Source organism: Mirounga angustirostris, unplaced genomic scaffold, assembly GCF_029215605.1.
Source record: "Mirounga angustirostris isolate CCGP_5_RB_7025 unplaced genomic scaffold, mMirAng1.0.hap1 SCAF_5, whole genome shotgun sequence".
In the NCBI taxonomy this organism is placed as follows: domain Eukaryota; kingdom Metazoa; phylum Chordata; class Mammalia; order Carnivora; family Phocidae; genus Mirounga; species Mirounga angustirostris.
Genome location: NW_026991713.1, coordinates 103688369 through 103714277, shown reverse-complemented (window position 1 = coordinate 103714277; position 25909 = coordinate 103688369). Strand labels below are relative to the sequence as shown.

The following is a 25909-nucleotide window of genomic DNA, read 5'->3' as shown; positions in this document are numbered from 1 at the left end:
GAGATCAGGCAGGAGACTAGAACAAAACCATACACTAGAGATTTAGGGTATATTTTGGTCTGTTAGAAGAAACTGTATCCCAATATTTTAAAGAGAGAACAACTTATATATATACCAAAAATAAGGTTAACTACTATGAAGAGATAGAATATGACTCTAAAAATGAAAAATAAAAATGATTTTTAAAAACAGGGATTGATAAGATATTGGTTGAAAAAGGGAAAAAGAAAAATTAAAAAGAAAAAAGAAAATAAAAAAAATTAACTTTGAAAGACTAAAGAATCAGGGGAAAAAAGCCATGAATTCTATATGCGGTATTCCCCTAGCGCTGGCGTTCTGCCGTTCTCATTGATCTGTAAACTTGGTATTGGCTGGCTGTTCTTGCTGATCTTCTGGGGGAGGGGCCTGTTGCCGCGGTTCCCAAATGTCTTTGCCGGAGGCGGAATTGCCCTGCCCTTGCCAGGTCCGGGCTAAGTAATCTGCTCCAGTTTGCTCTCGGGAGATTTTGTTCCCTGCAAGCTTTCCGTAGGGCTTCGGAGGACAAGAGTGAAAATGGCGGCCTCCTGATCTCCGCCCCGGAGAAGCCGAGAACTCGGGGCACCACTCCTCAGTGTGCCCCCAGAGAAAAGCAGTCAGTCACTCCCGTCTCCCCAGTCTCCGGCGCACTCCATGCTCACCCGGCCTGTGACCGAGCGTTTCTATCTCTGGTACACGGCCCCATGTGGAGTCTCGAAACCCTGCAGTGCGCTCCCACACCGCTCCTCCCAGGGGAGGAAGGGGAGTCTCCCCGGATCTGCCGCTTGTTGGGTCCCTGCTGGAGGAGCAGTGGCCCGACTGTGCCGCGGATCACAGTTTATGGCAACCCGGAGCTGAGGGCCCGCTCCTCTGCTCCGTCTCTGCAGCTGGCTTCCCCGCTCCGATACCTGGGAGCTCTGCCGCACTCAGGTACCCCCGGTCTTTCTGTGGCCCCAAGGGTCCTGAGACCACACTGTCCCAGCAAGGGTTCCACCCCCCACTTAGCCACTGGAGCGACGTCCCTCAGCAGAGCCGACTTCTAAAAGCTCCACGGCTCTATCACTTACAGGTAGCAGCTGAAAGAGGCCCCCTCCCCCACCATCTGTCTTCCCGAATATTGCCTCGGATTCACTTCTCCGCACATTCTACCTTCCAGAAAGTGGTCACTTTTCTGTTCAGAGAGTTGCTGCTATTCTTTTCTTCGATCTCCTACTGAGTTCGTAGGTGTTCAGAATGCTTTGATCCCTATCTAGCTGAATTCCTGGGACCAGACGAAATTTAGGTCTCCTACTCCTCCTCCATCTTGCTCCTGATATCTCATTCCCTTTTTTTAAATGAACCTCAAACTCAATATTCCTGCATATGGATAAATTTTATTTTTATTTTTTAAAGATTTTATTAATTTATTTGAGAGAGAGAGAGAGAACAAGCAGTGGGGAGAGGCAGAGGGAGAGAGAGAGAAGCAGACTTCCCTCCAAACAGGAAGCCCGATACAGGGCTTGATTCCAGGACTCGGAGACCATGACCCAAGCCAAAGACAGACCCTTAACCGACTGAGCCACCCAGGCACCCCATGGATAAAGTTTAAACTATGAAGGTGATACGAGTATAAAATGTTGAACATGAAAGAAACAACCACAGCTTCTCTCTCCTCAGCTCAAACTACCAACTTCTCATCTGCTTCCTTACTCCATGTTATACTGCCATGCTCTAACTGGGGGAAGAACAGGCAGAATCATTGTTGTTCAGTGGGATACAGGGCATAGAATCCCAGTAAAGCAAGCAGCTAGCACCCACCCCCCACAAAATTACATGTATATTACTCTTACAACTATCTATAGCATACATCCATGCAAAAATGGAAGCAACTTACTTATAATTTCCCCTCTAATGTTGTTATTAATTAAAAAAACACCAATACAGGGCGCCTGGGTGGCTCAGTTGGTTAAGCGACTGCCTTCGGCTCAGGTCATGATCCTGGAGTCCCTGGATCGAGTCCCACATCGGGCTCCCTGCTCGGCGGGGAGTCTACTTTTCCCTTTGACTCTCCCTACTCTCATGTGATCTCTCTCATTCTCTCTCTCTCAAATAAATAAATAAAATCTTAAAAAAAAAAAAAAAACACCAATACAAATCAAATGACATTAAATGGAAAGTACCTTAACATGACTGTTTAGTATATTACTTAACACCAGGAAAAGGCTGTCAGGTATGGTTTGGAAACATTTATAAACCTATCCCCTAGGAAAGAAAAAGGATCCCTTCTAATTTCACCTTTATAATCCTATACCAATGAAGCTGTGTAATGTTGAGAATGCTCTACTGTAAAATATCAAAGCAACAGTAAACCACACCAACCTGAGTCTACTAAGTAACTAGGAAAATAAGAATAAACAGACCTTCAGAAATTTCTTTGTCCAGGGATTCTAGCTCTTCTTCAATTTCAGTTTTAACTTTTAATAAAACTTCTTGATCCAGAGGTTGTGAAGCTATGAGAGAGAGAGAAGCCATTAAAATATGGGTAGTATTTTAACTATTTAAGTCAGAAAATACAAATCAAAACTCATTATCAAGGCTACTGGGCTCAGAGATACTTAAAGATGAGGACACTGAAGCTTGAGTAGGTTAGACCACCACAATGGAGGAGCTGTGAATCAAACCTAGGTCAGTCTGAATATAAAATCATTAATCCAGGGGCACCTGGGTGGCTCAGTTGGTTGGGTGTCTGCCTTCGGCTCAGGTCGTGGTCCCAGGGTCCTGGTATCGAGCCCCGAGTTCTGCTTCTTCCTCTCCCTCTGCCCCTCCCCTCCACTTGTGCATGCTCTCTCTCTCTCTCAAATAAATAAATAAATAAAATCTTTAAAAAAAAAATCATTAATCCAGGCTGTGTCCTCCTCATCTTCTAGTTGGGAAGCCAGGAAGGAAATATCTCAGAAACATTTTTGACATAATAATAGAAAAAGAAACCTGAAAAGTTGTCTCTGTAAGTAATAAATGTCTTCAAAAATTGATATTCATGGTCCCTTATCTTCACATCTTCATGCAAACTGCAGCTCAAGACAAGGCCTATTATCCTCAGATTTATATCCTCCAACTTAAGAGAACTATGGGCATACCAAAAATACTGGCCACAAGCTATTATCATGTAGTAAAAGGAAAGGAAGGTCTTGGTCTGTGGCACAGAATAGAGAACAAAGGGGAAAAGCACTGAAGGAGAAAATGAGACAAGATGCTTTAAAATCTACTAATTTGGGGGCGCCTGGGTGGCTCAGTTGGTTAAGCGTCTGCCTTTGGCTCAGGTCATGATCTCAGGGTCCTGGGATCGAGCCCCACATCGGGCTCTCTGCTCGGCAGGAAGCCTGCTTCTCCCTCTCCCACTCCCCCTGCTTGTGTTCCCTCTCTTGCTGTGTCTTTCTCTGTCAAATAAATAAAATCTTTAAAATAAATAAAATAAGGGACGCCTGGGTGGCTCAGTCGGTTAAGCGTCTGCCTTCAGCTCAGGTCATGATCCCAGGGTCCTGGGATCGAGTCCTGCATCGGGCTCCCTGCTCCGCAGGGAGCCTGCTTCTCCCTCTGCCTCTGCCTCTCTCTCTATCTCTCATGAATAAATAAATAAAATCTTTAAAATAAATAAATAAATAAATAAAATTAATTAAATAAATAAAATAAAATCTACTAATTTCTCCTGCCTCAACATTTCATCTAAAATACTGAATACAAATATGACACCCCACACCTCTCACATTCAGAATAGACTTACAGACACATTTCTAGTGCTTTTTCAATTGTTTATATCACTGTTTTCTACCACTGATAAGTTTTAGAAAGAGATGGATTTACCATTTGTATGTTTTGACTTTCTGCAAGCAAATAAAAGCTGAATTAAAGGATGAGCTTATTAATTTAGACCAAGCAACTTGATTATTTTAAGATTTTATTTTTAAATAATCTCTACAACCACCATGGGGCTCAAATTCATAACCCCAAGATCGAGTCCCATGTTCTACCAACGGAGTCAGCCAGGCGCCCCTAGACCAAGAAATTTGATTATTATAGCATCCCTATGTCTTTAAAAATACCTTTCAAAAACAAAAGGTTGACTGCTTCAACATTTCACAGATTTTTTATTAGTTTTCAAATTTAAAGTTGACAAAAATAATTTTCCTTTAGGTAACATAAAACACTTCCCTTCTAAGCTGAGACTAAACAAAATAAAACTTAAAATAATTTTTTTGTGAAACAAAAAAAAAGTTCCTTAGGTATTTCTAGTTGAAGTATAACACAAAGGATCTCTTCAACGTCATGATTAATATATTTGCTTAATGACATTTCACTTATCATTTCTGCCTATATCAATACCTTACATGAAATTATGTACATAAAAACTAAAACATTATATAAAACAAACACAATCGGGTGCCTGGGTGGCTCAGTTGGTTAAGCGACTGCCTTCGGCTCAGGTCATGATCCTGGAGTCCCGGGATCGAGTCCCGCATCGGGCTCCCTGCTCAGCAGGGAGTCTGCTTCTCCCTCTGACCCTTCCCCCTCTCATGCTCTCTCTATCTCATTCTCTCTCTCAAATAAATAAATAAAATCTTTAAAAAAAAAACAAACAAACACAATCTATTATGCAAAATGTAAAGACAATGCATCCTAGGAAAAACGTAATCTTCATAAACTGTCCTAAGCATAAAAGTCCATCTTTAAAGGCAGGCTCCCCCCTAATTTTTTTAATTGTGGTAAAATACATGTAACATAAATTTTCCATCTTAACTATTTTTAAATGTGTAGTCAGCTGTATTACTTACATTCATAATGTTGTACTACCATCACCACCATTCATCTCTAGAATTTTCGACACCTTTTTTTTAAGGATTTTTTAATAATTATTTATTTGAGAGAGAGAGAGGGAAGGAGGGAAGGAACAAGCTCAGGGGGAGGAGCAGAGGAAGAGGGATAGAATTCTCAGGCAGACTCCCCACTAAACACTGAGCCTGACTCAGGGCTCAATCCCAGGACCCTAAGATCATGACCTGAGCCAAAATCAAGAGTCGGACACTTAACCGACTTAGGCACCCAGGCATCCCAAGAACTTTCTACATCCTGAAAAACCAAAACTCTATACCCACTAAACAATAACTCCCCATTCCTTCCTTTCCCCCCAACCCCAGCTCCTGGCAACCTCCATTCTACTTTCTGTCTCTCCAATTTGACTACACTAAGTACTTTATGTAAGTGAAATCATATAGTATTTGTCTTTGGAGACTGGCTTATTTTGCTTAGAGATAGACTTTTAATAAATCTTAAGTACTGTCTGTAATTATAATAGGTTTTCCTTTTTTTTTTAAAGATTTTATTTATTTATTTGAGAGAAAGAGAGAGAGAGCGTGAGCAAGGGGAGGAACAGAGGGAGAGGAACAAGCAGACTGAGCTGAGTGCAGAGTCCCACACAGGGCTTGATCCCACAACCCTGAGATCATGACCTGGTCCAAAATCAAGAGTCATGTACTCAACCAACTGCGTCACCCAGGCGTCCCTAATAGGTTTTCCTTTTAGAAATAATTTGCAAACTTTTAGGTGGCTCTGCAACAGCACTGAATAATGTAACTATACTAGGTAAAGTGACACCCAGAATATATCGTGACATTATTAAAACAAGGCAAACACGGACTGGGAAATTAATTTAAGGTCAATCTTATCTCTTTCAATGAAATTCTCTCTCTCCCTTCTGGCTTCCTGGAAGGCGGATCAATAAAGTGGAAGATAAGCTTTGGAGTCAAGCATTCCAGATCATCACTACATGTGACCTTAGGAAAATAATCTTCAGCCTTTCCTCTTATGTAAAATGGGAAAATAAAACCTACCTCAAAACGATGTTGTCAAGGCTAATAAGTCCCATTACATTTTAGGTAGTAAACAGATAGCTCAACAGATAGTAGCTCCCACTCACCAATCCTTTGGATTCCCTAAAATGTTACTATTTGATAGTGATCTTTCCCCAAATCTTGTCTCTGTAAACAGGATCAGTTCATCATAGATTTCTAATCAATGATGCTTATACAGAACCTGTTTTCAGTACTGTAAGAGTTTGGATCCGCAGGACCAACCTTCTGACAGTCTACATAATGCCAAGTAATATGAAATAGGGTTATTATATTATATTGTATATGGCTTAATATCAGTTGATCGAAAACTAATCTTTTTTTCCCCTGAGCACATATCCAACAGAGTTTAGTTAATTTACATTCAAAAATTCAGGGATGCCTGGGTGGCTCAGTCGTTAAGCGTCTGCCTTTGGCTCAGGTCATGATCTCAGGGTCCTGGGATCGAGCCCCACATCAGGCTCCCTGCTCAGCGGGAAGCCTGTTTCTCCCTCTCCCACTCCCCCTGCTTGCGTTCCCTCTCTCGCTGTGTCTCTCTCTGTCAAATTAATAAATAAAATCTTTAAAAAAAAATTTTACGTTCAAAAATTCAGAAGGAAAGTTAAGTTTTTAAAATTTGAGGGCACATTTCACAATAAATTCATCTGCGCAGTTTTACTAAGAAGCTACCTTCCTGAATACAAGAAGTTCCATGGTTTTCTGTTTCCAGGTGTGACTGGTCTCTAAAAGACTTGCCTTCAAACTTTCTCCAGGCTCAAATAATCTCTTACATCCAAAAACATAAGAATTTTGATCAATCACTGTCATGAATTATAGTGAATGAAAGTGTTTTTAATGGAAATCCTTCTCTTAAATCTCTTAAATCCTGGGTGGCTCAGTCATTGAGTGGCTGCCTTCGGGTCGGGTCGTGATCCCAGGGTCCTGGGATCGAGCCCCGAGTCGGGCTCCCTGCTCTGCGGGAAGACTGCTTCTCCCTCCCACACCCCCTGCTTGTGTTCCCTCTCTCTCTGTGTCTCTCTCTGTCAAATAAATTTTTTAAAAAAACAAAAAACTTAAAAAAAAAAAAAAAGAGAAATCCTTCTTTTACCTGCAGATACTCCTTCAATCATACTTCTAAGACAGAAGTAGGATAACAACCATGCTGAAAGTTTTGGTTAGTCTTTTAAGTTCCATGTTTGTTCCTGACTTGCCCTTATTCGGAAATGTAGAGCACCTAAACGTTTCAGATTCTTGCTAGAGAATACAACCTGTTGGATCTTTTCTTCTTATAAAGATTTATTTATTTATTTGAGCGGGGAGGGGCAGAGGTAGAGAGAGAATCTCAAGCAGACTCCCCACTGAGCACAGAGCCCAACCCAGGGCTCAATCTCACAACCTGAGCCAAAATGAAGAGTCAGCCATTCAAACTGACTCAGCCACCCAGGTGCTCCGAATCTGTTTTTCAGTCTGACATGAGAGATAATCCCTCCATTCCTCTACATTCTAGATTTTATCCTCATAGTAAGCTGGATCATCAGAGAAGTACATACATATAATATAGGTCCCCAAAGAGCGTTAACTAGTTGTTTTAATGAGGCTGCATTTAAGTGTCATTTCCTTAGCTTTTATCCAGAATCACATTAAGAGACAGTGTTTTGAAAGCTAATACCATGTTTGATATTCACAACATCTTCTACATTTCTCTGTGCCCTACGTAATAAAGCTCTAAGTGAAAAAATATATATTTTAAAGAATAATGTTCCACTTAAAAGAAAATAGTATAGCTTCTAGTTACGGAAAAAGAAATCTGGAACTAAGTATACCTTCACTTGTTTTTGGCTTTTGCCTCAGAACCAAATACACTGCTCAATGCTAGTATTACCATATGGGACCTTAGAGACTACGCATCTGTGTTCTATTATTCACACTAAGGAAATGTATAGTTTTCCTACTCTGATCTCATTTATTAGAATATTTTCATTTAATTAATTCATTTAGATTTTTCCATTATGTGCTATTACAAGCCACATTAAATTATATGTGGTAAGGAATTTTTAAAAAATTCATTCAAATTCCTGCCCAGTATGAACTCACTGCCAACTTCTTCACTAATAAAAAGGACATATTATAACTACATTTTTATCTAACCTGGACTGCCCTTCCTCTTCCCGATTATTCAAATTCTGTCCACCCCTTCAAGGACCAATTTAAGTCTCTCTACTACTCCACAGTATCTTCTTCACTGACTACTACCGTATCACTGCTGTTTGAACATTCATATTATTCCTTCTGTGCCACATAGCGTAATACTGAAGTATATCCTGTCTAATACTGTTCAATGATTTTATAGTTTATTATCATTCTGACCACATTATAAGCTATTTGAGACACTCCCTTTGTCCTAGACTTGTGTCCAGTATGGACTAAAAAAGTACTCAAAAACTTGATAGTGATGGCTATCACTGTCACTATGATGAAGACTCAAATGACTACAATGTATAAATATACATGTATAGATGACAACATTGCTGGGGAGAGAGGACACTTAAGGGGAAAAAAACACAAAAAAATAAAGAAAAAAAACAATAAAATTAAAGTTATTTATAAATTACAGGAATTTAAAAAAAGTTATCAGGGGTGCCTGGGTGGCTCAGATGGTTAAGCATCTGCATTTAGCTTGGGTCATGACCCCAGGGTCCTGGGATCGAGCCCTGCATCAAGCCCCGCATCGGGCTCCCTGCTAGGCGGGGGGCCTGCTTCTCCCCCTCCCTCTGCTTCTCCCCCTGCTCATAGTCTCTCTCTCTCTCTGTATCTCTGTGTCTTTAATGAATAAATAAAAAAAAAAAAACCTTAAAAAAAAAGTTATCAGTAATTTTGAGGCTAGCTCAAATGACAAAAAATAAGAAGTCATTTTACATAAGACAATAAGAGTACAGAACAACCACATACATAGAACACTAACTAGACTATTTATGGTGATGGAATTGTGAAAGAGAATATTATAAAAGAGGAATGGAAAGAATAAGACCTCAACTATTTTTTTTTTTTAAAGATTTTTTATTTATTTGATAGAGAGAGACACAGCGAGAGAGGGAACACAAGCAGGAGGAGTGGGAGAGGGAGAAGCAGGCTTCCCGCTGAGCAGGGAGCCCGATGTGGGGCTCGATCCCAAGACCCTGGGATCATGACCTGAGCTGAAGGCAGACGCCCAACAACTGAGCCACCCAGGTGCCCCAAGACCTCAACTATTATCTCCACGCTTATGGGAGTTTTAGTCAATGCCTGAATCACTGAATCTTAGATTTGGGAGGATCTGTAATATAAAGGCCATCTAGTTCATCCTCCTCATTATATGAAGAATATGGGACTTACAGAAGTTGAAATGATTCACCCAGGCTCAAATAAATCATATTAAAACAAGATTAGAAAGTAGATCTTCTGGGGGCACCTGGCTGGCTCAGTCCATAGAGCATGACTCTTGATCTTGAGGTTGTGAATTTGAGCCCCATGTTGGGTAAAGAGATTACTTAAGAATATTAGATGTTCTTTTTTTTTTTTTTTTAAAGATTTTATTTATTTATCTGACAGAGAGAGACACAGCGAGAGAGAGGGAACACAAGCAGGGGGAGTGGGAGAGGGAGAAGCAGGCTCCCCACAGAGCAGGGAGCCCAATATGGGGCTCGATCCCAGGACCCTGAGAGCATGACCCGAGCCGAAGGCAGACGCGTAACGACTGAGCCACCCAGGTGCCCCAAGAATCTTAGATGTTCTGAAAAGTAAAATTATTAGTGAATTCTAAAACATGATAATTTTTGATGTACAGTGAAAAATAAGGATTACATGAATGTTTTATCTGCCATCTGTCTCTTTTTGGAAAATCTACATACCTAAAACATATACACACCCACACACCCAATCACACCACCACCAGTACTACCACCATGCCACGAAGTAAATGACAATAATGTCTTGGTTACCATATGCCTCACCCGCCAGATTAAAGAAAAGCAGCTGATTAAAGGAGTGTCTATTCTCATGAGACTAATGTGATGCTGATTACACACGACAAGTTGTCATACTTGATAATAAGCCATGTGGAAAACCTAAACCAGAAAAAGTCTACTGCTGTCAGGACACAAAAGGCTATTTATTTAGCAAACCAATGACACAGACAGATTCAGTGATTTTCATTTAATCACCCCCAACCCAGACTTTCAAAGGCAAAGAGCTATGCAGTACCACCAATGCAGCATAAAGCCTCCGCTATAAACCCAGAGAAAAATGTTTCAAAGACAAACAGACTTTAGCACACCAAATCCCACCCACTTCAGTGTAAAACCAAGAGTCAAGTGAGTCAGCAATCATCATATTCCAGCCTGAAATACACTCAGGGCTTTCAAAGTGAATATCAGATCAACAAGTTTAGAATAGTTGTATGAGCAGAGCAAAATGCTTTCTAAATCTATGGGTCTCCAAACTGAATGCACAATAAAATTACTGAGCAAATGTATTAAAAATACAGATTCCCAAACCCTATCATGGAGCATCTGGTTTAATAGGTCTGGGGTAGGGCTCCATGATTTTTTTTAGGATTTTTTTTTTTTTAAGTAATCTCTACACCCAACCATGGGCAGGAACTTACAACCAGAAAATGGAGTCACATGCTCTACCGACTAAGCCAGCCAGGCGCACCCATGATTCTTTTTTTTTTTTAAAGATTTTATTTATTTATTTGAGAGAGAGAGCAAGTGAGGGAGAGAGCATGAGCATGGGGAAGGGTGGAGGGAGAGAAGCAGACTCCCTGCCAAGCAGGGAGCCCAATGTGGGCCTGGATCCCAGCACCCCAGGATCATGACCTGAGGGGAAGGCAGACGCCCAACTGACTGAGCCACCCAAGTGGCCCCCCATGATCTTTTTTTAAGTCAGCATTCAGGCAGTTAGTCTTGACAAACACTGCTTTAGAAAACCCAAATAAGGGGCACCTGGGTGGCTCAGTCAATTAAGCAACTGACTTCTGCTCAGGTCATGATCTCAGGATCCTGGGATCCAGCCTGGCAACAGGCTCCCTGCTTGGCAGGGAGTACGTTTCTCCTTCTGCCCCTCCCCCCATTCATGCTCTCTCTCTCTCTCTCTCTCTCTCTCTCTCTCTCTCTAATACATAAATAAAATCTTTAAAAAAAAACCCACCCAAATAGTTATAATCAAATTAAAAACATCTACTAAACATACAGACATGGTTCAATTATTTACTCAATGGCAAAAACAATACCCCAAATGATACCATAGTAGACAGATTTTTAAAAAGTACAAAATAGCCTTTTGCCTCATTGCATTTGAGAGAGCAATATGGGTCACCAGAAGCTCTCTTGGAGCCATCCCAGAAAATTCAGCCAGGGTTCTCATTCTTGCCACATCTGCTCAAACCTGCACGGTCTGATCCGGAAATCTGGCCTCAATATGTGCCCCAGTGTTTCCATCAGTACACGAAGGATAGAGGCTTCATTAAGCTGGATTAAGTGAATTTCCTTGAATGGGTCATCCAAGAGACCTACCTTAACTGCAGAAATCCAACATAAGTACCTTCATGCTAACTCATTATACATAAAAATACTTCAGTTATGAATGTTTAAAAAATAGGTTCCAGGGCGCCTGGGTGGCTCAGTTGGTTAAGCGACTGCCTTCGGCTTAGGTCATGATCCCAGGGTCCTGGGATCGAGTCCCACATCGGGCTCCCAGCTCAGCGGGAAGCCTGCTTCTCCCTCTGACCCTCTCCTCTCTCATGCTGTTTCTCTCTCGCTCGCTCTCTAATAAATAAATAAATAAATAAAATCTTAAAAAAAAAAAAAGTTTAAAAAAAAATAGGTTCCAGTGTTCCCACACCCCAAGGTATCTTGCACACGGGGAGACAGATTTGAGAGAGGACAGATTTGAAGGAAAAGAATGCAGGGAAATTTCATCACGCACTCACTCAAAATCTGATTTCAGGATCAAATATCTGTTCCTGATAGAAAAGCTGAGAAAAGAATGAAACAGTACACATCTCCAGAAATAATGAACTGAATCAAAATCTGGGATGGGGTTATAGATGGCAATACCCTCCAAACTGACCTACAGATTCAATGCAGTCCCTTTCAAAATTCCAACTGCAGGGCGCCTGGCTGTCTCAGGCCATGGAGCATACGAACTACTCTTGATCTTAGGGTTTTAAGTTTGAACCCCACTTTGGTTGTAGAGATTACTTAAAAATTATATCTTAGGGCACCTGGGTGGCTCAGTTGGTTAAGCAACTGCCTTCGGCTCAGGTCATGATCCCAGGGTCCTGGGATTGAGTCCCGCATCGGGCTCCCTGCTCTGAGGGGAGCCTGCTTCTCTCTCTCCCACTCCCCCTGCTTGTGTTCCCTCTCTCGCTGTGTCTCTCTCTGTCAAATAAATAAATAAAATCTTAAAAAAAAAAAATTATATCTTAAAAAAAAAAAATTCCAACTGCCTTTGTTCCAGAAATGGATAAAACAATACGAAAATTCATATAGAATTGCAAGAGACACAAAATAGTCAAAGTGATTTTGAAAAAGAAGAACAAAGTAGAAGGACTCAAACTTTATAATTTCAAAACTTACTACAGAGCTATAACATGATAGTATGGTTATGGAATAAAGACAGACTGATAGACCAATGGAATCTAATTGAGAGGCCAGAAATAAATCCATATATTTAAGGTCAATTGATTTTTTTAAAAGATTTTATTTATTTATTTGAGAGAGAGAGAGCATGAAAGGGGGGAGAGTCAGAGGGAGAAGCAGACTCCCTGCTGAGCAGGGAGCCCAATGTGGGACTCGATCCTGGGACTCCAGGATCATGACCTGAGCTGAAGGCAGTTCCTTAACCAACTGAGCCACCCAGGTGCCCTTAAGGTCAATTGATTTTTGAGAAGGGAACCAAGACCATTCAACAGAGGAATGAAGAAACTTTTCAACAAATGGTGCTGGGAGAACTGCATATTCCCATGCAAAATAATGAATCTACATGCCTACTTCACAGCACATACAAAAATTAGTTCAAAATGGATCAAAGATCTAAAATTTTTTAAAGTTTTTTTTTTAAGTAATCTCTACACCCAACACAGGACTTGAATGCACAACACCGAGATCAAGAGTTGCACACTCCACCAACCAAGCCAGCCAGGCACCCCTAACAAAGATCTAAATTTAAAAGCTAAAACTATAAAACTCTTAAAAGGAAACATAGGTGAAAATGTGCATGACTCTCGATTAAGTAATGGCTTCTTAGATAGGACACCAAAATCATAAGAAATCAAAGAAAACACAGATAAACTGGACTTCATAAAAATTAAAAATGTATATCAAAGTACACTACCAACACAAACAACAGAATGGAAGAGAATATCTGAAATCATGTATCTGATAAGGGTCTGGTATCTAAAATACATAAAGAATTCTTAAGGACACCTGGGTGCCTCAGTAGGTGAAGCGTCTGCCTTCAGCTCAGGTCACGATCCCAGAGTCCTGGGATAGAGCCCTGTGTCCAGCTCCCTGTTCAGCAGGGATCCTGATTCTCCCTCTCCCTCCTGCTCCCCCAGCTTGTGCTCTCTCTCTCTGGCAAATAAAATAAATAAAATATTTTTAAAATATAAAAATAAACAATTCTTATAGCTCAACAATAGAAAGACAAATAACCCAATCAAAAAAGGGCAAAGGATAAGAATAGACATTTCTCCAAAGATATGCAAATGACCAATAAGCACATGAAAAGATGTTCAACATCATTAGCATTAGGGAAATGAAAATTAAAAACATAGTGAGATACCACCACACACCCACTAGAGTAGCTATAATCAAAAACAGCAATGATAGCAAGTTTGGCAAAGACAGAGAGAAACTGGAACCCCCATACATTGCTGGTAGAAACCCAAAATGACACAACCACTGTGGAAGACAGCTTGGTAGTTTGTTACAACTAAAGATAGTCTTACCATATGATCTAGCAATCATGCTCCTTGGTATTTACTCAAATGAGATGAAAACTTCTATCAACACAAAAACTGGCACAAAAAAGTTTAAAACAACTTTATTCATAATTGTCAAAACATGGAAGCAATCAAGATGTTCTTCAATAGGTGAATGGAGAAACAAACTATGGTACATCCCTACAATGGAATATTATTCAGCAATAAAAGAAATGAGCTGTCACAATGAGACACCACACTTCACACCCATTAGGATGGCTACTATGAAACAAAACCATAAAACAGAGAACAAGTATTGGTGAGGATGTAGAGAAACTGGAACCCTTGTGTATTGCAGATGGGAATATAAAATGATGCAGCTACTGTGGAAAAAAGTAAGGCAGTTCTTCCAAAAATTAAACGTAGAATTACCATGTGATCCAGCAAACCTACACCTGAGTATATACCCACAAGAACTGAAAGCAGAGACTCAGATAGATGTTTGTAACACCAATGTTTTCAGCAGCATTATTCACAATAGCCAAAAGGGAGAAATAACCCAAATGTCCATCAGCAGATGAATGGATAAGCAAAATGTGTGACATGCATACGTTAGAATATTATTCACCCTTAAAAAAGGAATGAGGGGCCTGGCTGGCTCAGTCGGTAGAGCATGTGACTCTCAATCTCAGGGTCATGAAATTAAGCCCCATGTTGGGCACAGAGGTTACTTAAAAAAAAAGGAATGAAATTCTGATACATACTATAGCATGGATGAACCCTAAAGACATTATGCTAAGGGGTGCCTGGGTGGCTCAGTTGGTTAAGCGACTGCCTTCGGCTCAGGTCATGATCCTGGAGTCCTGGAATCGAGTCCCACATCGGGCTCCCTGCTCAGCAGGGAGCCTGCTTCTCCTTCTGACCCTCCCCCCTCTCATGTGCTCTCTCTCTCTCTCTTTCTCGCTCTCTCAAATAAATAAAATCTTAAAAAAAAAAAAGACATTATGCTAAGTGAAATAAGTCAGACCCAAAAGAACAAATATTATTTGATTCCACTCAAATGAGGTGCCTAGAAGAGTTAAATTCATAGAGACAGAAAGTAGAATAGTGGTTGCCTGGGGCTGAAGGGAAGAGGGAAACAGGGGAGTGACTGCTTAATGGTTGAGTGAATAACAAACCAGTACCACAGCTACATGATTTGATAGTCATTTTACTAACAGATGAACTTACTCTCCTTTCTTAAAAAAGAAATGTCTTATTAATAAATCCGTATTACTTCAGCAACAAGGTGCTCTATCTTAATAAATGCAAAACTGTGAATAGAAGTTATTATTTGACATCAAATACGCAATTCAGCAAGACTTCTACTAGTCAGAGTATATAATCCAGAACAGGGTTGACTATATTCAGCACAAACTAACACTGTCTGGAAGAGCTGGCTAGTTCTGGGAAAGTGTAGAGTTAACTATTTATGGAAAAGTCTATAATCAGCACATGACTCAGGAAAAAATGAAAAACATTCAATGTGACAAAAATCTTGCATCATGAACTGGGTCACCTCCCTTAACCTCTCCTTCTCACGCTTACTGCTTCATGAACTTGAAACCAAACCCTACCCACATTACACCAATGGATGCTACCACAGATCCTATTTATAATAACATGGCATGAGAATAAGCTTTAAATCACATTTTAGATAACAAATGGGATAGCAAAGCAGCAAAGACAGCAATAAGAACCTAATTTTTCCCCTCTAAGAAGTTAGTCTTTCTTCTTTTTTTTTTTAAAAAGATTTTATTTATTTATTTGAGAGAGAGACAATGAGAGACAGAGAGCGTGAGAGGGAGAAGGGTCAGAGGGAGAAGCAGACTCCCTGCCGAGCAGGGAGCCCGATGCGGGACTCGATCCTGGGACTCCAGGATCTTGACCTGAGCCGAAGGCAGTCGCTTAACCAACTGAGCCACCCAGGCGCCCGTTAGTCTTTCTTCTTAAATGCCACAGCCTAGAAGGGACATAAATCACACCACTCATATTTCAATGGCTAGGACCAGTCACATGGCCCTGCCTAAATGCAATGTTCCCGCTCCTGGCAAGGAGATAAGAATTACATATGGGTGGGGGCGCCTGGGTGGCTCAGTTGGTTGGGCGACTGCCTTCGGCTCAGGTCACGATCCTGGAGTCCCGGGATCGAGTCCCACATCGGGCTCCCTGCTCAGCAGGGAGTCTGCTTCTCCCTCTGACCCTCCCCCCTCTCATGCTCTCTATCTCATTCTCTCTCAAATAAATAAATAAAATCTTTAAAAAAAAAAAAGAATTACATATGGGTGAACATTAGTAATAGCTATCACAGGAGTCTACCATTCTAGAGCAGCAGTTTAAGGAATAAGCATGGTTTGTTTAAAATACAAGACAGGGGCACCTGGGTGGCTCAGATGGTTAAGTGTCTGCCTTCGGCTCGGGTCATGATCCCAGGGTCCTGGGATCGAGTCCCACTTCGGGCTCCCTGCTCCACGGGAAGCCTGCTTCTCCCTCTCCCACTCCCCCTGCTTGTGTTCCTGCTCTATCTCTCTCTAATAAATAAATTTTAAAAATAATAATAATAAAATAAAATAAAATGCAAGACAGTATGGGTGTCTGGGTGGCTCAGTCGTTTTAAGTGTCCAACTCTTGATTTCAGCTCAGTTTATAAACTCAGGGTCATGAGATGGAGCCCTCTGGGTGTGGAGCCTGCTTAAGATTCCCTCTGCCCCTCCCCCTTGGCTCTCAAGCTCTCTCTAAAAATTAAAATAAAGATAAAAATTAAAATAAAATAAAATACAAAACGGTAAGAGACATCAGATGCAATGACCAGATCATAGAAACCAATGAAAGTTTTGTAAAGTACCCTTAGGGGAAGGGAATAACTGTGGGTTTCCAATGTAAGAGGCAATGTTAGGAAGCTCACTATGCTTGTAGCATGCAAAATGCATGATGGGGAAGACATAAAGTGAAGGAGAAAAATTAGGAGACACTTGGAATAATTTGAGGCAGGACCTGTAGGATAATGGGAGAATCATCACAAAATTGGGACAGTTGGTAACAGCTGACAAAGAAAGAGGGCAAGAGGGGTCCCTGGCTGGCTCAATCAGTAGAGCATGTGACTCTTGATTTCAAGGTTGTGAGTTCAAGCGCCAGGCTGGGTGTAGAGATTACTAAACAAAGAAAAAGAAAAAGAAAGAGAGGGCAGGAAGTGAAGAAAAGAGCTAAAGAATGACTTCTAGAGGCACCTGGGTGGCTCAGTCGTTAAGCGTCTGCCTTCAGCTCAGGTCATGATCTCAGGGTCCTGGTATCGAGCCCCGCATCGGGCTCCCTGCTCGGCAGGAAGCCTGCTTCTCCCTCTCCCACTCCCCCGGCTTGTGTTCCCTCTCTCACTGTGTCTCTCTGTCAAATAAGTAAATAAATAAATAAATAAATATTTATCTTTAGGGCGCCTGGGTGGCTCAGTTGGTTAAGCGACTGCCTTCGGCTCAGGTCATGATCCCAGGGTCCTGGGATCGAGTCCCACATCGGGCTCCCGGCTCAGCGGGGAGCCTGCTTCTCCCTCTGACCCTCTCCTCTCTCATGCTGTTTCTCTCTCGCTCGCTCTCCAATAAATAAATAAATAAAATCTTTAAAAAAAAAAATTTAAAAAAAATAAATATTTATCTTTAAATAAAATCTTAAAAAAAAAAAAAAGAATGACTTCTATGTTTCAAGCCTGGGGTATTGTGAACAAATTATTGTAAACACAGGGGCTGGCTTAGAGGGAAAAATAAAAACCTGACTTCTAGACCTGGGTGTCTAATATTCACTAGTCACTAGCCACATGCAGGTTTTTTAAGTTTAAGTAGAAATTAAATAAAGTTAAAAATTCAGTTCCTTACTCACACTAGTCATATTTCAAGTATTCAACTATCTCCTGTGACTTGTGACTATAATATCGGACAGAGCAGATACAGAACATGTTCATCACTGCACAAAGTTCTATTACATAGTATTTTTCTAAACATATCAGGCTATAACTAATCAGAAGAAGGTTTCGGAAAAGTGAATGAAACTGGAAACTGAAAAGGAAAAGGTTTAAGGAATTTGCGAGCTCTCTGAAGGACTGTCGTGTGCCCATTCCAAAGAAGGCTGCTGAATACCCTAAATGTCCTAAAGCAGGAGACTATAGATATTTATTTATTGAAACATGGACAGATGTTCAAATATGTTGTTAATTTTTACTTATTTATTTTTTTAAAAAAATATTTTATTTATTTATTTGAGAGAGAGAGAGAGAGGGAAGCACAGAGGGAGGGTGACAAGGAGAAGCAGACTCCCCACTGAGCCCCGACATGAGGCTGGATCCCAGGACCGCGAGATCATGACCTGAGCCAAAGGCAGATGCTTAACCAACTGAGCCACCCAAGTGCCCCTAAATATATTAATTTTTAAAATGTTACCAAATGGCATATGTACCACCTCATTTTTAAAAACCATAAATGCAAATTTATATGTTCCTATATAAATGGAAAAAAATGTTAACATTTCATCATTTTAATTACTGGATTATAGAATTTTTCTTCTTACTTTCTTTTATTTTTTTTTTACTTTTCTAAATACTTTCATATATATTAAAAGCATTTTAATAAAAAAAGAAATATGATTAAAGAATGGAAGTGACAAGGACATAGACCTGGACTTAAGATAAACAATAGCAGCATTTAGTTTTGTGCATAAATGCATTGTGCTCCTTGATAATAATGAGAAAAATAAGGTTCCCCACACTGATATCAGGTGTCAGCAAACTATAACCCGTGGGCCACATCTGGCCCACTGCATGTTTTTCTATAGCCCATGAGCCAAGAATGATTTTTACATCTTTAAATGATTGAAAAAAATAAAAAGATTAATATTTCATGACATAAAATTATAGGAAATTCAGTCCCTATAAATAAAATTTACCTGGAATATAGCCATACTCGTTCATGTATTATCTATGGTTGCTTTGTGCTCCAATGGCAGAAATGCATGGTTGCGACAGAGTCTGTGTGGGGTGTCCTCACAGCTTCACACTGTTGCGTAGCACATTACATACTGCAGTGGCACAATATACCACAACTTTATTTACCCGTGCATAAAAAAGTGTACTTTGAATATCCTGCTTTTAAGGATTATTTTGTTATCAAATTAGATGGCAAAGTATCGTACTTACTATGCAATGACATTATAACTATACTAGAAGCACACAATATACACTGATATTACCAGACTCATCAGAGTATTCCCAACTCACAGGAAAGCAAGTCAGAAAAATGAGAAAATTTAAAATGGAACTTTTTATCATAGAATTTCTTCATAAAAATAAAACATGAAAATGAGGCTGCAACCAAAGTTAAGATTCCACGGCTCAGCTGTCAGCCATGCAAAGAAAGCCATTTGCTGATGTCAAGTTAATTAAACTGTGTTCAGCTAAAGCAGCTAAAGAGACATGTTATAAAAAAAAAGTTTAAGATTATTAGTCTTTTGGAGAGAACAGTTGCTCAAGGAGTTGAGGACAATGGGAACAACATCAATAGTCAATTGAAATACAAGGCAAACAATTTTGAGTGGTTTTCTTTGGCTCTTAATGCACTGACACTTGTCTGAAACTGCTCAGCTGTTCTTTATTGAAGGAGTCCATGCCGAGTTTGAAGTGACTAAAGAACTGCCATGCCTACACAGAATAATTACGGGTGAGAATATTTTCCAAAACATTGAGAAAATACTACTTCACTACAACCAAAAGTAGAATCTGCTAAGATGTGTTACCAATAATGGCAAAATACGTGTGGCACATAACAAGGCTTATTTGTTTGACAAAATTAGTTTCACAGAGATTGTGAAAATGTGAAGTATTCAAAACTTATGGTTATTCACAGAAGTATTCAGCAGTACGTAATCTGGAAAATACCTGAATCTATCTCATGGTAAGGAACCAGGAGTTTCTTTTTTTTTTTCTTTTTTTTTTAAGATTTTATTTATTTATTTGAGAGAGAGAGAGAGAACACAAGTAGGGAGGAGGGGCAGAGGGAGAGGGAGCAGACCCCTTGTTGAACAGGGAGCCCGATGCGGGGCTGGATCCCAAGACCCTGGGATCAATCATGACCTGAGCAAAGGCAAACACTTAACCAACTGAGCCACCCAGGTGCACCAGGAACCAGGAGTTTCAACAGTGAACTTTATTTGCTGTCAAGGACTTAATTAATGTCTGTCAGAAATAGAAGCTGAGGGCCTCCGTGGCTCAATTGGTCAAACGTCTGCCTTTGGCTCAGCTCATGATCCCAGGGTCCTGGGATAGAGCTCTGTGTCGGGCTCCCTGCTCAGCCAGGAGTCTGCTTCTCCCTCTGCCTGCCACTCCCAGTGCTGTGCTCTCTTTCTCTCTCTCCCCCTCTGTCAAATAAATAAATAAAATCTTAATAAACAAGTAAATAAAATAGAAGCTGAGTATCTTTTTTTTTTTTTAAAGATTTTATTAATGGGAAAGTCAGAAAGAACTCAAATACATGGAGGCTAAAGAGCATCCTACTAAAGAATGAATGGGTCAACCAGGAAATTAAAGAAGAATTAAAAAAATTCATGGAAACAAATGAAAATGAAAATGAAAACACAACTATTCAAAATCTTTGGGATGCAGCAAAGGCAGTCCTAAGAGGAAAGTATATAGCAATACAAGCCATTCTCAAGAAACAAGAAAGGTCTCAAATACACAACCTAACGCTACACCTAAAGGAGCTGGAGAAAGAATAGCAAATAAAACCTAAACCCAGCAGGAGAAGAGAAATAATAAAGATCAGAGCAGAAATCAATGAAATAGAAACCAAAAGAACAGTAGAACAGATCAACGAAACTAGGAGCTGGTTCTTTGAAAGAATTAACAAGACTGATAAACCCCAGGCCAGACTTATCAAAAAGAAAAGAGAAATGACCCAAATCAACAAAATCATGAATGAAAGAGGAGAGATCACAACCAACACCAAAGAAATACAAACAATTATAAGAACATATTAGGAGCAACTATATGGCAGCAAATTAGATAATCTGGAAGAAATGGATGCATTCCTAGAGATGTATCAACTACCAAAACTGAACCAGGAAGAAATAGAAAACCTGAACAGACCTATAACCACTAAGGAAGTTGAAGCAGTCATCAAAAATTGCCCAACAAACAAAAGCCCAGGGCCAGATGGCTTCCCAGGGGAATTCTACCAAACATTTCAAGAAGAATTAATACCTATTCTTCTGAAACTGTTCCAAAAAATAGAAATGGAAGGAAAACTTCCAAACTCGTTTTATGAGGCCACCATTACCTTGATCCCAAAACCAGACAAAGACCCCATCAAAAAGGAGAATTACAGACCAATATCCTTGATGAACATGGATGCAAAAATTCTCACCAAAATACTAGCCATTAAGATCCAACAGTACATTAAAAGGATTATTCACCACGACCAAGTGGGATTTATCCCTGGGCTGCAAGGTTGGTTCAACATCCGCAAATCAATCAACGTGATACAGTACATTAAGAAAAGAAAGAACAAGAACCATATGATCCTCTCAATAGATACAGAAAAAGCATTTGACAAAATACGGCATCCTTTCTTGATCAAAACTCTTCAGAGTATAGGGATAGAGGGTACATACCTCAGTATCATAAAAGCCATCTATGGAAAACCCACAGCGAATATCATTCTCAATGGAGAATGGGGAAAAACTGAGAGCTTTCCCCTAAGGTCAGGAGCACGGCAGGGATGTCCACTATCACCACTGCTATTCAACATAGCATTAGAGGTCCTAGCCACAGCAATCAGACAACAAAAAGAAATAAAAGGCATCCAAATCGGCAAAGAAGTCAAACTCTCACTCTTTGCAGATGATCTGATACTTTATGTGGAAAACCCAAAAGACTCCACCCCAAAACTGCTAGAACTCACACAGAATTCAGTAAAGTGGCAGGATATAAAATCAACGCACAGAAATCAGTGGCATTCCTATACACCAACAACAAGACAGAAGAAAGACAAATTAAGGAGTCAATCCCATGTACAATTGCACCCAAAACCATAAAATACCTAGGAATAAATCTAACCAAAGAGGCAAAGAATCTGTACTCAGAAAACTATAAAATACTCATGAGAGAAATTGAGGAGGACACAAAGAAATGGAAAAACGTTCCATGCTCATGGATTGGAAGAACAAATATTGTGAAGATGTCAGTGCTACCTAGAGCAATCTACACATTCAGTGCAATCCCCATCAAAATACCATCCACTTTTTTCAAAGAAATGGAACAAATAATCCTAAATTTTGTATGGAACCAGAAAAGACCCCGCATAGCCAGAGGAATGTTGAAAAAGCAAAGCAAAGCTTGGTGGCATCACAGTTCCAGACTTCAAGCTCTATTACAAAGCTGTCATCATCAAGACAGTATGGTACTGGCACAAAAACAGACACAGAGATCAATGGAACAGAACAGAGAGCCCAGAAATGGACCCTCAACTCTATGGTCAACTTATCTTTGACAAAGCAGGAAAGAATGTCCAATGGAAAAAAGACAGTCTCTTCAACAAATGGTGTTGGGAAAATTGGACAGCCACATGCAGAAGAATGAAACTGGACCATTTCCTTACACCACACACAAAAATAGACTCAAAATGGTTGGAAGACCTAAATGTGAGACAGGATTCCATCAAAATCCTTGAGGAGAACACAGGCAACAACCTCTTCGACCTCAGCCGCAGCAACTTCTTCCTAGAAACATCGCCAAAGGCAAGGGAAGCAAGGGCAAAAATGAACTATTGGGACTTCATCAAGATAAAAAACTTTTTGCACAGCAAAGGAAACAGTCAACAAAACCAAAAGACAACCGACAGAATGGGAGATGATATTTGCAAATGACATATCAGATAAAGGGCTGGTATCCAAAATCTATAAAGAACTCACCAAACTCAACACCCAAAGAACAAATGATCCAATCAAGAAATGGGCAGAAGACATGAACAGACATTTTTCCAAAGAAGACATCCAAATGGCCAACAGACACATGAAAAAGTGCTCAACATCGCTCGGCATCAGGGAAATCCAAGTCAAAACCTCAATGAGATACCACCTCACACCAGTCAGAATGGCTAAAATTAACAAGTCATGAAATGACAGATGTTGGCGGGGATGCCGAGAAAGGAGAACCCTCCTACACTGTTGGTGGGAATGCAAGCTGGTGCAGCCACTCTGGAAAACAGTATGGAGGTTCCTCAAAAAGTTGAAAATAGAGCTGCCCTACGACCCAGCAATTGCACTACTGGGTATTTACCCCAAAGATACAAATGTAGGGATCCGAAGGGGTACATGCACCCCCATGTTTATAACAGCAACGTCCACAATAGCCAAACTATGGAAAGAGCCAAGATGTCCATCGACAGATGAATGGATAAAGAAGATGTGGTGTGTGTGTGTGTGTGTGTGTGTGTGTGTATACCTACACACACAATGGAATAGTATGCAGCCATCAAAAGGAATGAGAGCTTGCCATTTGCAATGACGTGGATTGAACTGGAAGGTATTATGCTGAGCGAAATAAGTCAATCAGAGAAAGGCATGTATCATTTGACCTCACTGATATGAGGAATTCTTAATCTCAGAAAACAAACTGAGGGTTGCTGGAGTGGTGGGGGGTGGGAAGGATGGGGTGGCTGGGTGATAGACATTGGGGAGTGTATGTGCTATGGTGAGCGCTGCGAATTGTGCAAGACTGTTGAATCACAGATCTGTACCTCTGGGAAAAAAAAAAAGAAGAAGATAGCAGGAGAGGAAGAATGAAGGGGGGGAAATCAGAGGGGGAGACGAACCATGAGAGATGATGGACTCTGAAAAACTGAGGGTTCTAGAGGGGAAGGGGGTAGGAGGATGGGTTAGCCTGGTGATGGGTATTAAAGAGGGCACGTTCTGCATGGAGCACTGGGTGCTATACGCAAACAATGAATCATGGAACACTACATCAAAAACTAATGATGTAATGTATGGTGATTAACATAACAACAAAAAAATTTTTTTAAAGATTTTATTTATTCATTTGACAGAGAGCACAAGTACAAGGAGCAGCAGCAGAGGGAGAGGGAGAAACACGCTCCCCACTGAGCAAGGAGTCTGATGTGGGGCTTGAGCCCAGGACCCTGGGATCATGATCTGGGCCAAAGGCGGATGCTTAATCGACTGAGCCACCCAGACGCCCCAGAAGCTGAAAATCTTAACATTCCCTATCAGTAGTTCAATGCTAAGCAGTGCAAGTGTTTTGCTGCAATTTTTTGAGCTCAAGAATGAGACAAACTTTTCTCAATATAATGGATAGCTCTGGAAATTACTTTTCACTGCAGACTTAAAAATGTTTCTTAATAACTAAATCTAAAATTACAAGGTCTACTGCTTGCTAACCCTGCCATGGATAATGTTCCTGAGAGTAAATGACACTGCTCCTTGGACTGCATTCTCCTTGTTGGGTCCCCAGGTAAAGAAGGCTGTCCTACCCAGCGATACACTGACTCCTGGTTCCATATAGCAGAACAAGTATTGTTCCCTGATAATGGAGTTCATGCCCCACAAATAATCAATAACGTATCCTTAACTTTAGCTACCACAGCAATGAGATGTCACAAGCCCTACAGCACATCAGCAGATATTTGTCTAAATGCCCCTGCAGGGATCATACTGGGTACAAGACTGGCCGTGGACTATATTCTGGCGAACAGGGAGGAGTATGTATGGTTGCCAACACCTCCTACTGAGTTGGATTAACACTACTGGTTAGATGGAACAATTCATACATGCTAAGGAAAGGAAACTAAATGGTTATCTGAAAATACCTACTAGTCCCCTCTGGGACTTACTCACTTAGCTGAATCTGAGATCCTGAGGCGGATGGCTGAGATCAACACTGCAGAATGGCTTTACCCTGCTAACTGGGATTCTGTTTATAATCGCCTTAATCAAGTGTTATACGAGACAAACTGAATGGATTTCAATGAACGTCACTGCATCTAATTTTGAAGGGTAGACTCTTGGGAGCAATGGCCTGCAATGAATCCCAAGCACCCCCATATGTCCTTGCTGAGTATGGCAAACTGAAGGCCTAACTATCCTCTGACTCTAAGCCATTTTTATAACTTAGTAATGAAGGCAATTTGGTAGGTCAAAATGACCACAAAGTAACTGCTCACTCTTTCAAACAGGGTCACTGGTTTGCTTACTGTTTTGCTACAAAAGGTACTAAGCCCTTAGTACTGGCTTCCTCAGCTGCAGTACAACCCACTACATAAAATGCCATCAGGTGGGCTCATCATATTACCCCATGGTAGTTAGAGGCAGGGTGAACCAGCGCTAACATGTAACACTCCTAGTGTTTCCTAGGCTGGAGTAGTAATACATTATCTTGCTCTAATCTAGTGAGTCTTAATATCCAGTTTTGGCATCTATAGAGTTCTAGGAGGTTAAAGTATAAAAACCACATGTGCTTCAGGGGTGCCTGGGTGGCTCAGTCAGTTGGGCATCCAACTCTTGGTTTCAACTCAGGTGGTGAATTCAGAGACCTGGGATCAAGCCCCTAGTTGGACTCCACACTCAGCGCAGAGTCTGCTTTGTCTCTTTCCCTCCCCTTCTGCCCCTCCCCACACTCGCTTGTGCTCTCTCTCTCACAAATAAATGAATAAATAAAAACCACATGTGTTTCATAAAATTAATTCCTGGAATCTTCGTCCCAAAGCAAAATGCTGGTAGGTCCGGATATAATTCCTACCTCAGCTGCACTAACCATTTATACATTAATCACTATCAACACAACTACTTGGTTGGACTCCCTATAAATCCATGGTACATGTCCACTGAGTCTAAATACCTGAGTCTTAAAACAATGGAATCCAGCACTTTCAGAAGTTATAACTAATTTTTAAAACAATGTGTAAAAAAAAGATATGCTATGGTTGACAATTTAGAGGCCACATATTTAATTTTAATTTTTTTTAATTTTTTTTTTGAGAGAGAG

At 40.5% G+C, this 25909-nt stretch overlaps 1 protein-coding gene and 1 pseudogene across 22 annotated transcripts in view; one reads left to right on the top strand and one right to left on the bottom strand.

Annotated features, from left to right (window-relative positions):
- BCL2L13 (BCL2 like 13) overlaps positions 1-25909 on the bottom strand; it is a 103311-nt gene that overhangs the window by 61515 nt on the left and 15887 nt on the right. For 20 of the 22 annotated variants that reach the window (XM_064591775.1, XM_064591776.1, XM_064591768.1 and 17 more), the window contains one exon: positions 2415-2504. The exons of 1 other annotated variant lie outside the window; for it this stretch is intronic. In XM_064591775.1, the coding sequence (XP_064447845.1) occupies positions 2415-2504 (90 nt within the window). Of the gene's footprint in view, positions 1-2414; positions 2505-25909 lie in introns of those variants that run through there. One more of the 22 variants, XM_064591771.1, reaches the window with a different exon arrangement.
- Positions 11223-11392, top strand: LOC123844105 (small ribosomal subunit protein uS14-like; annotated as a pseudogene).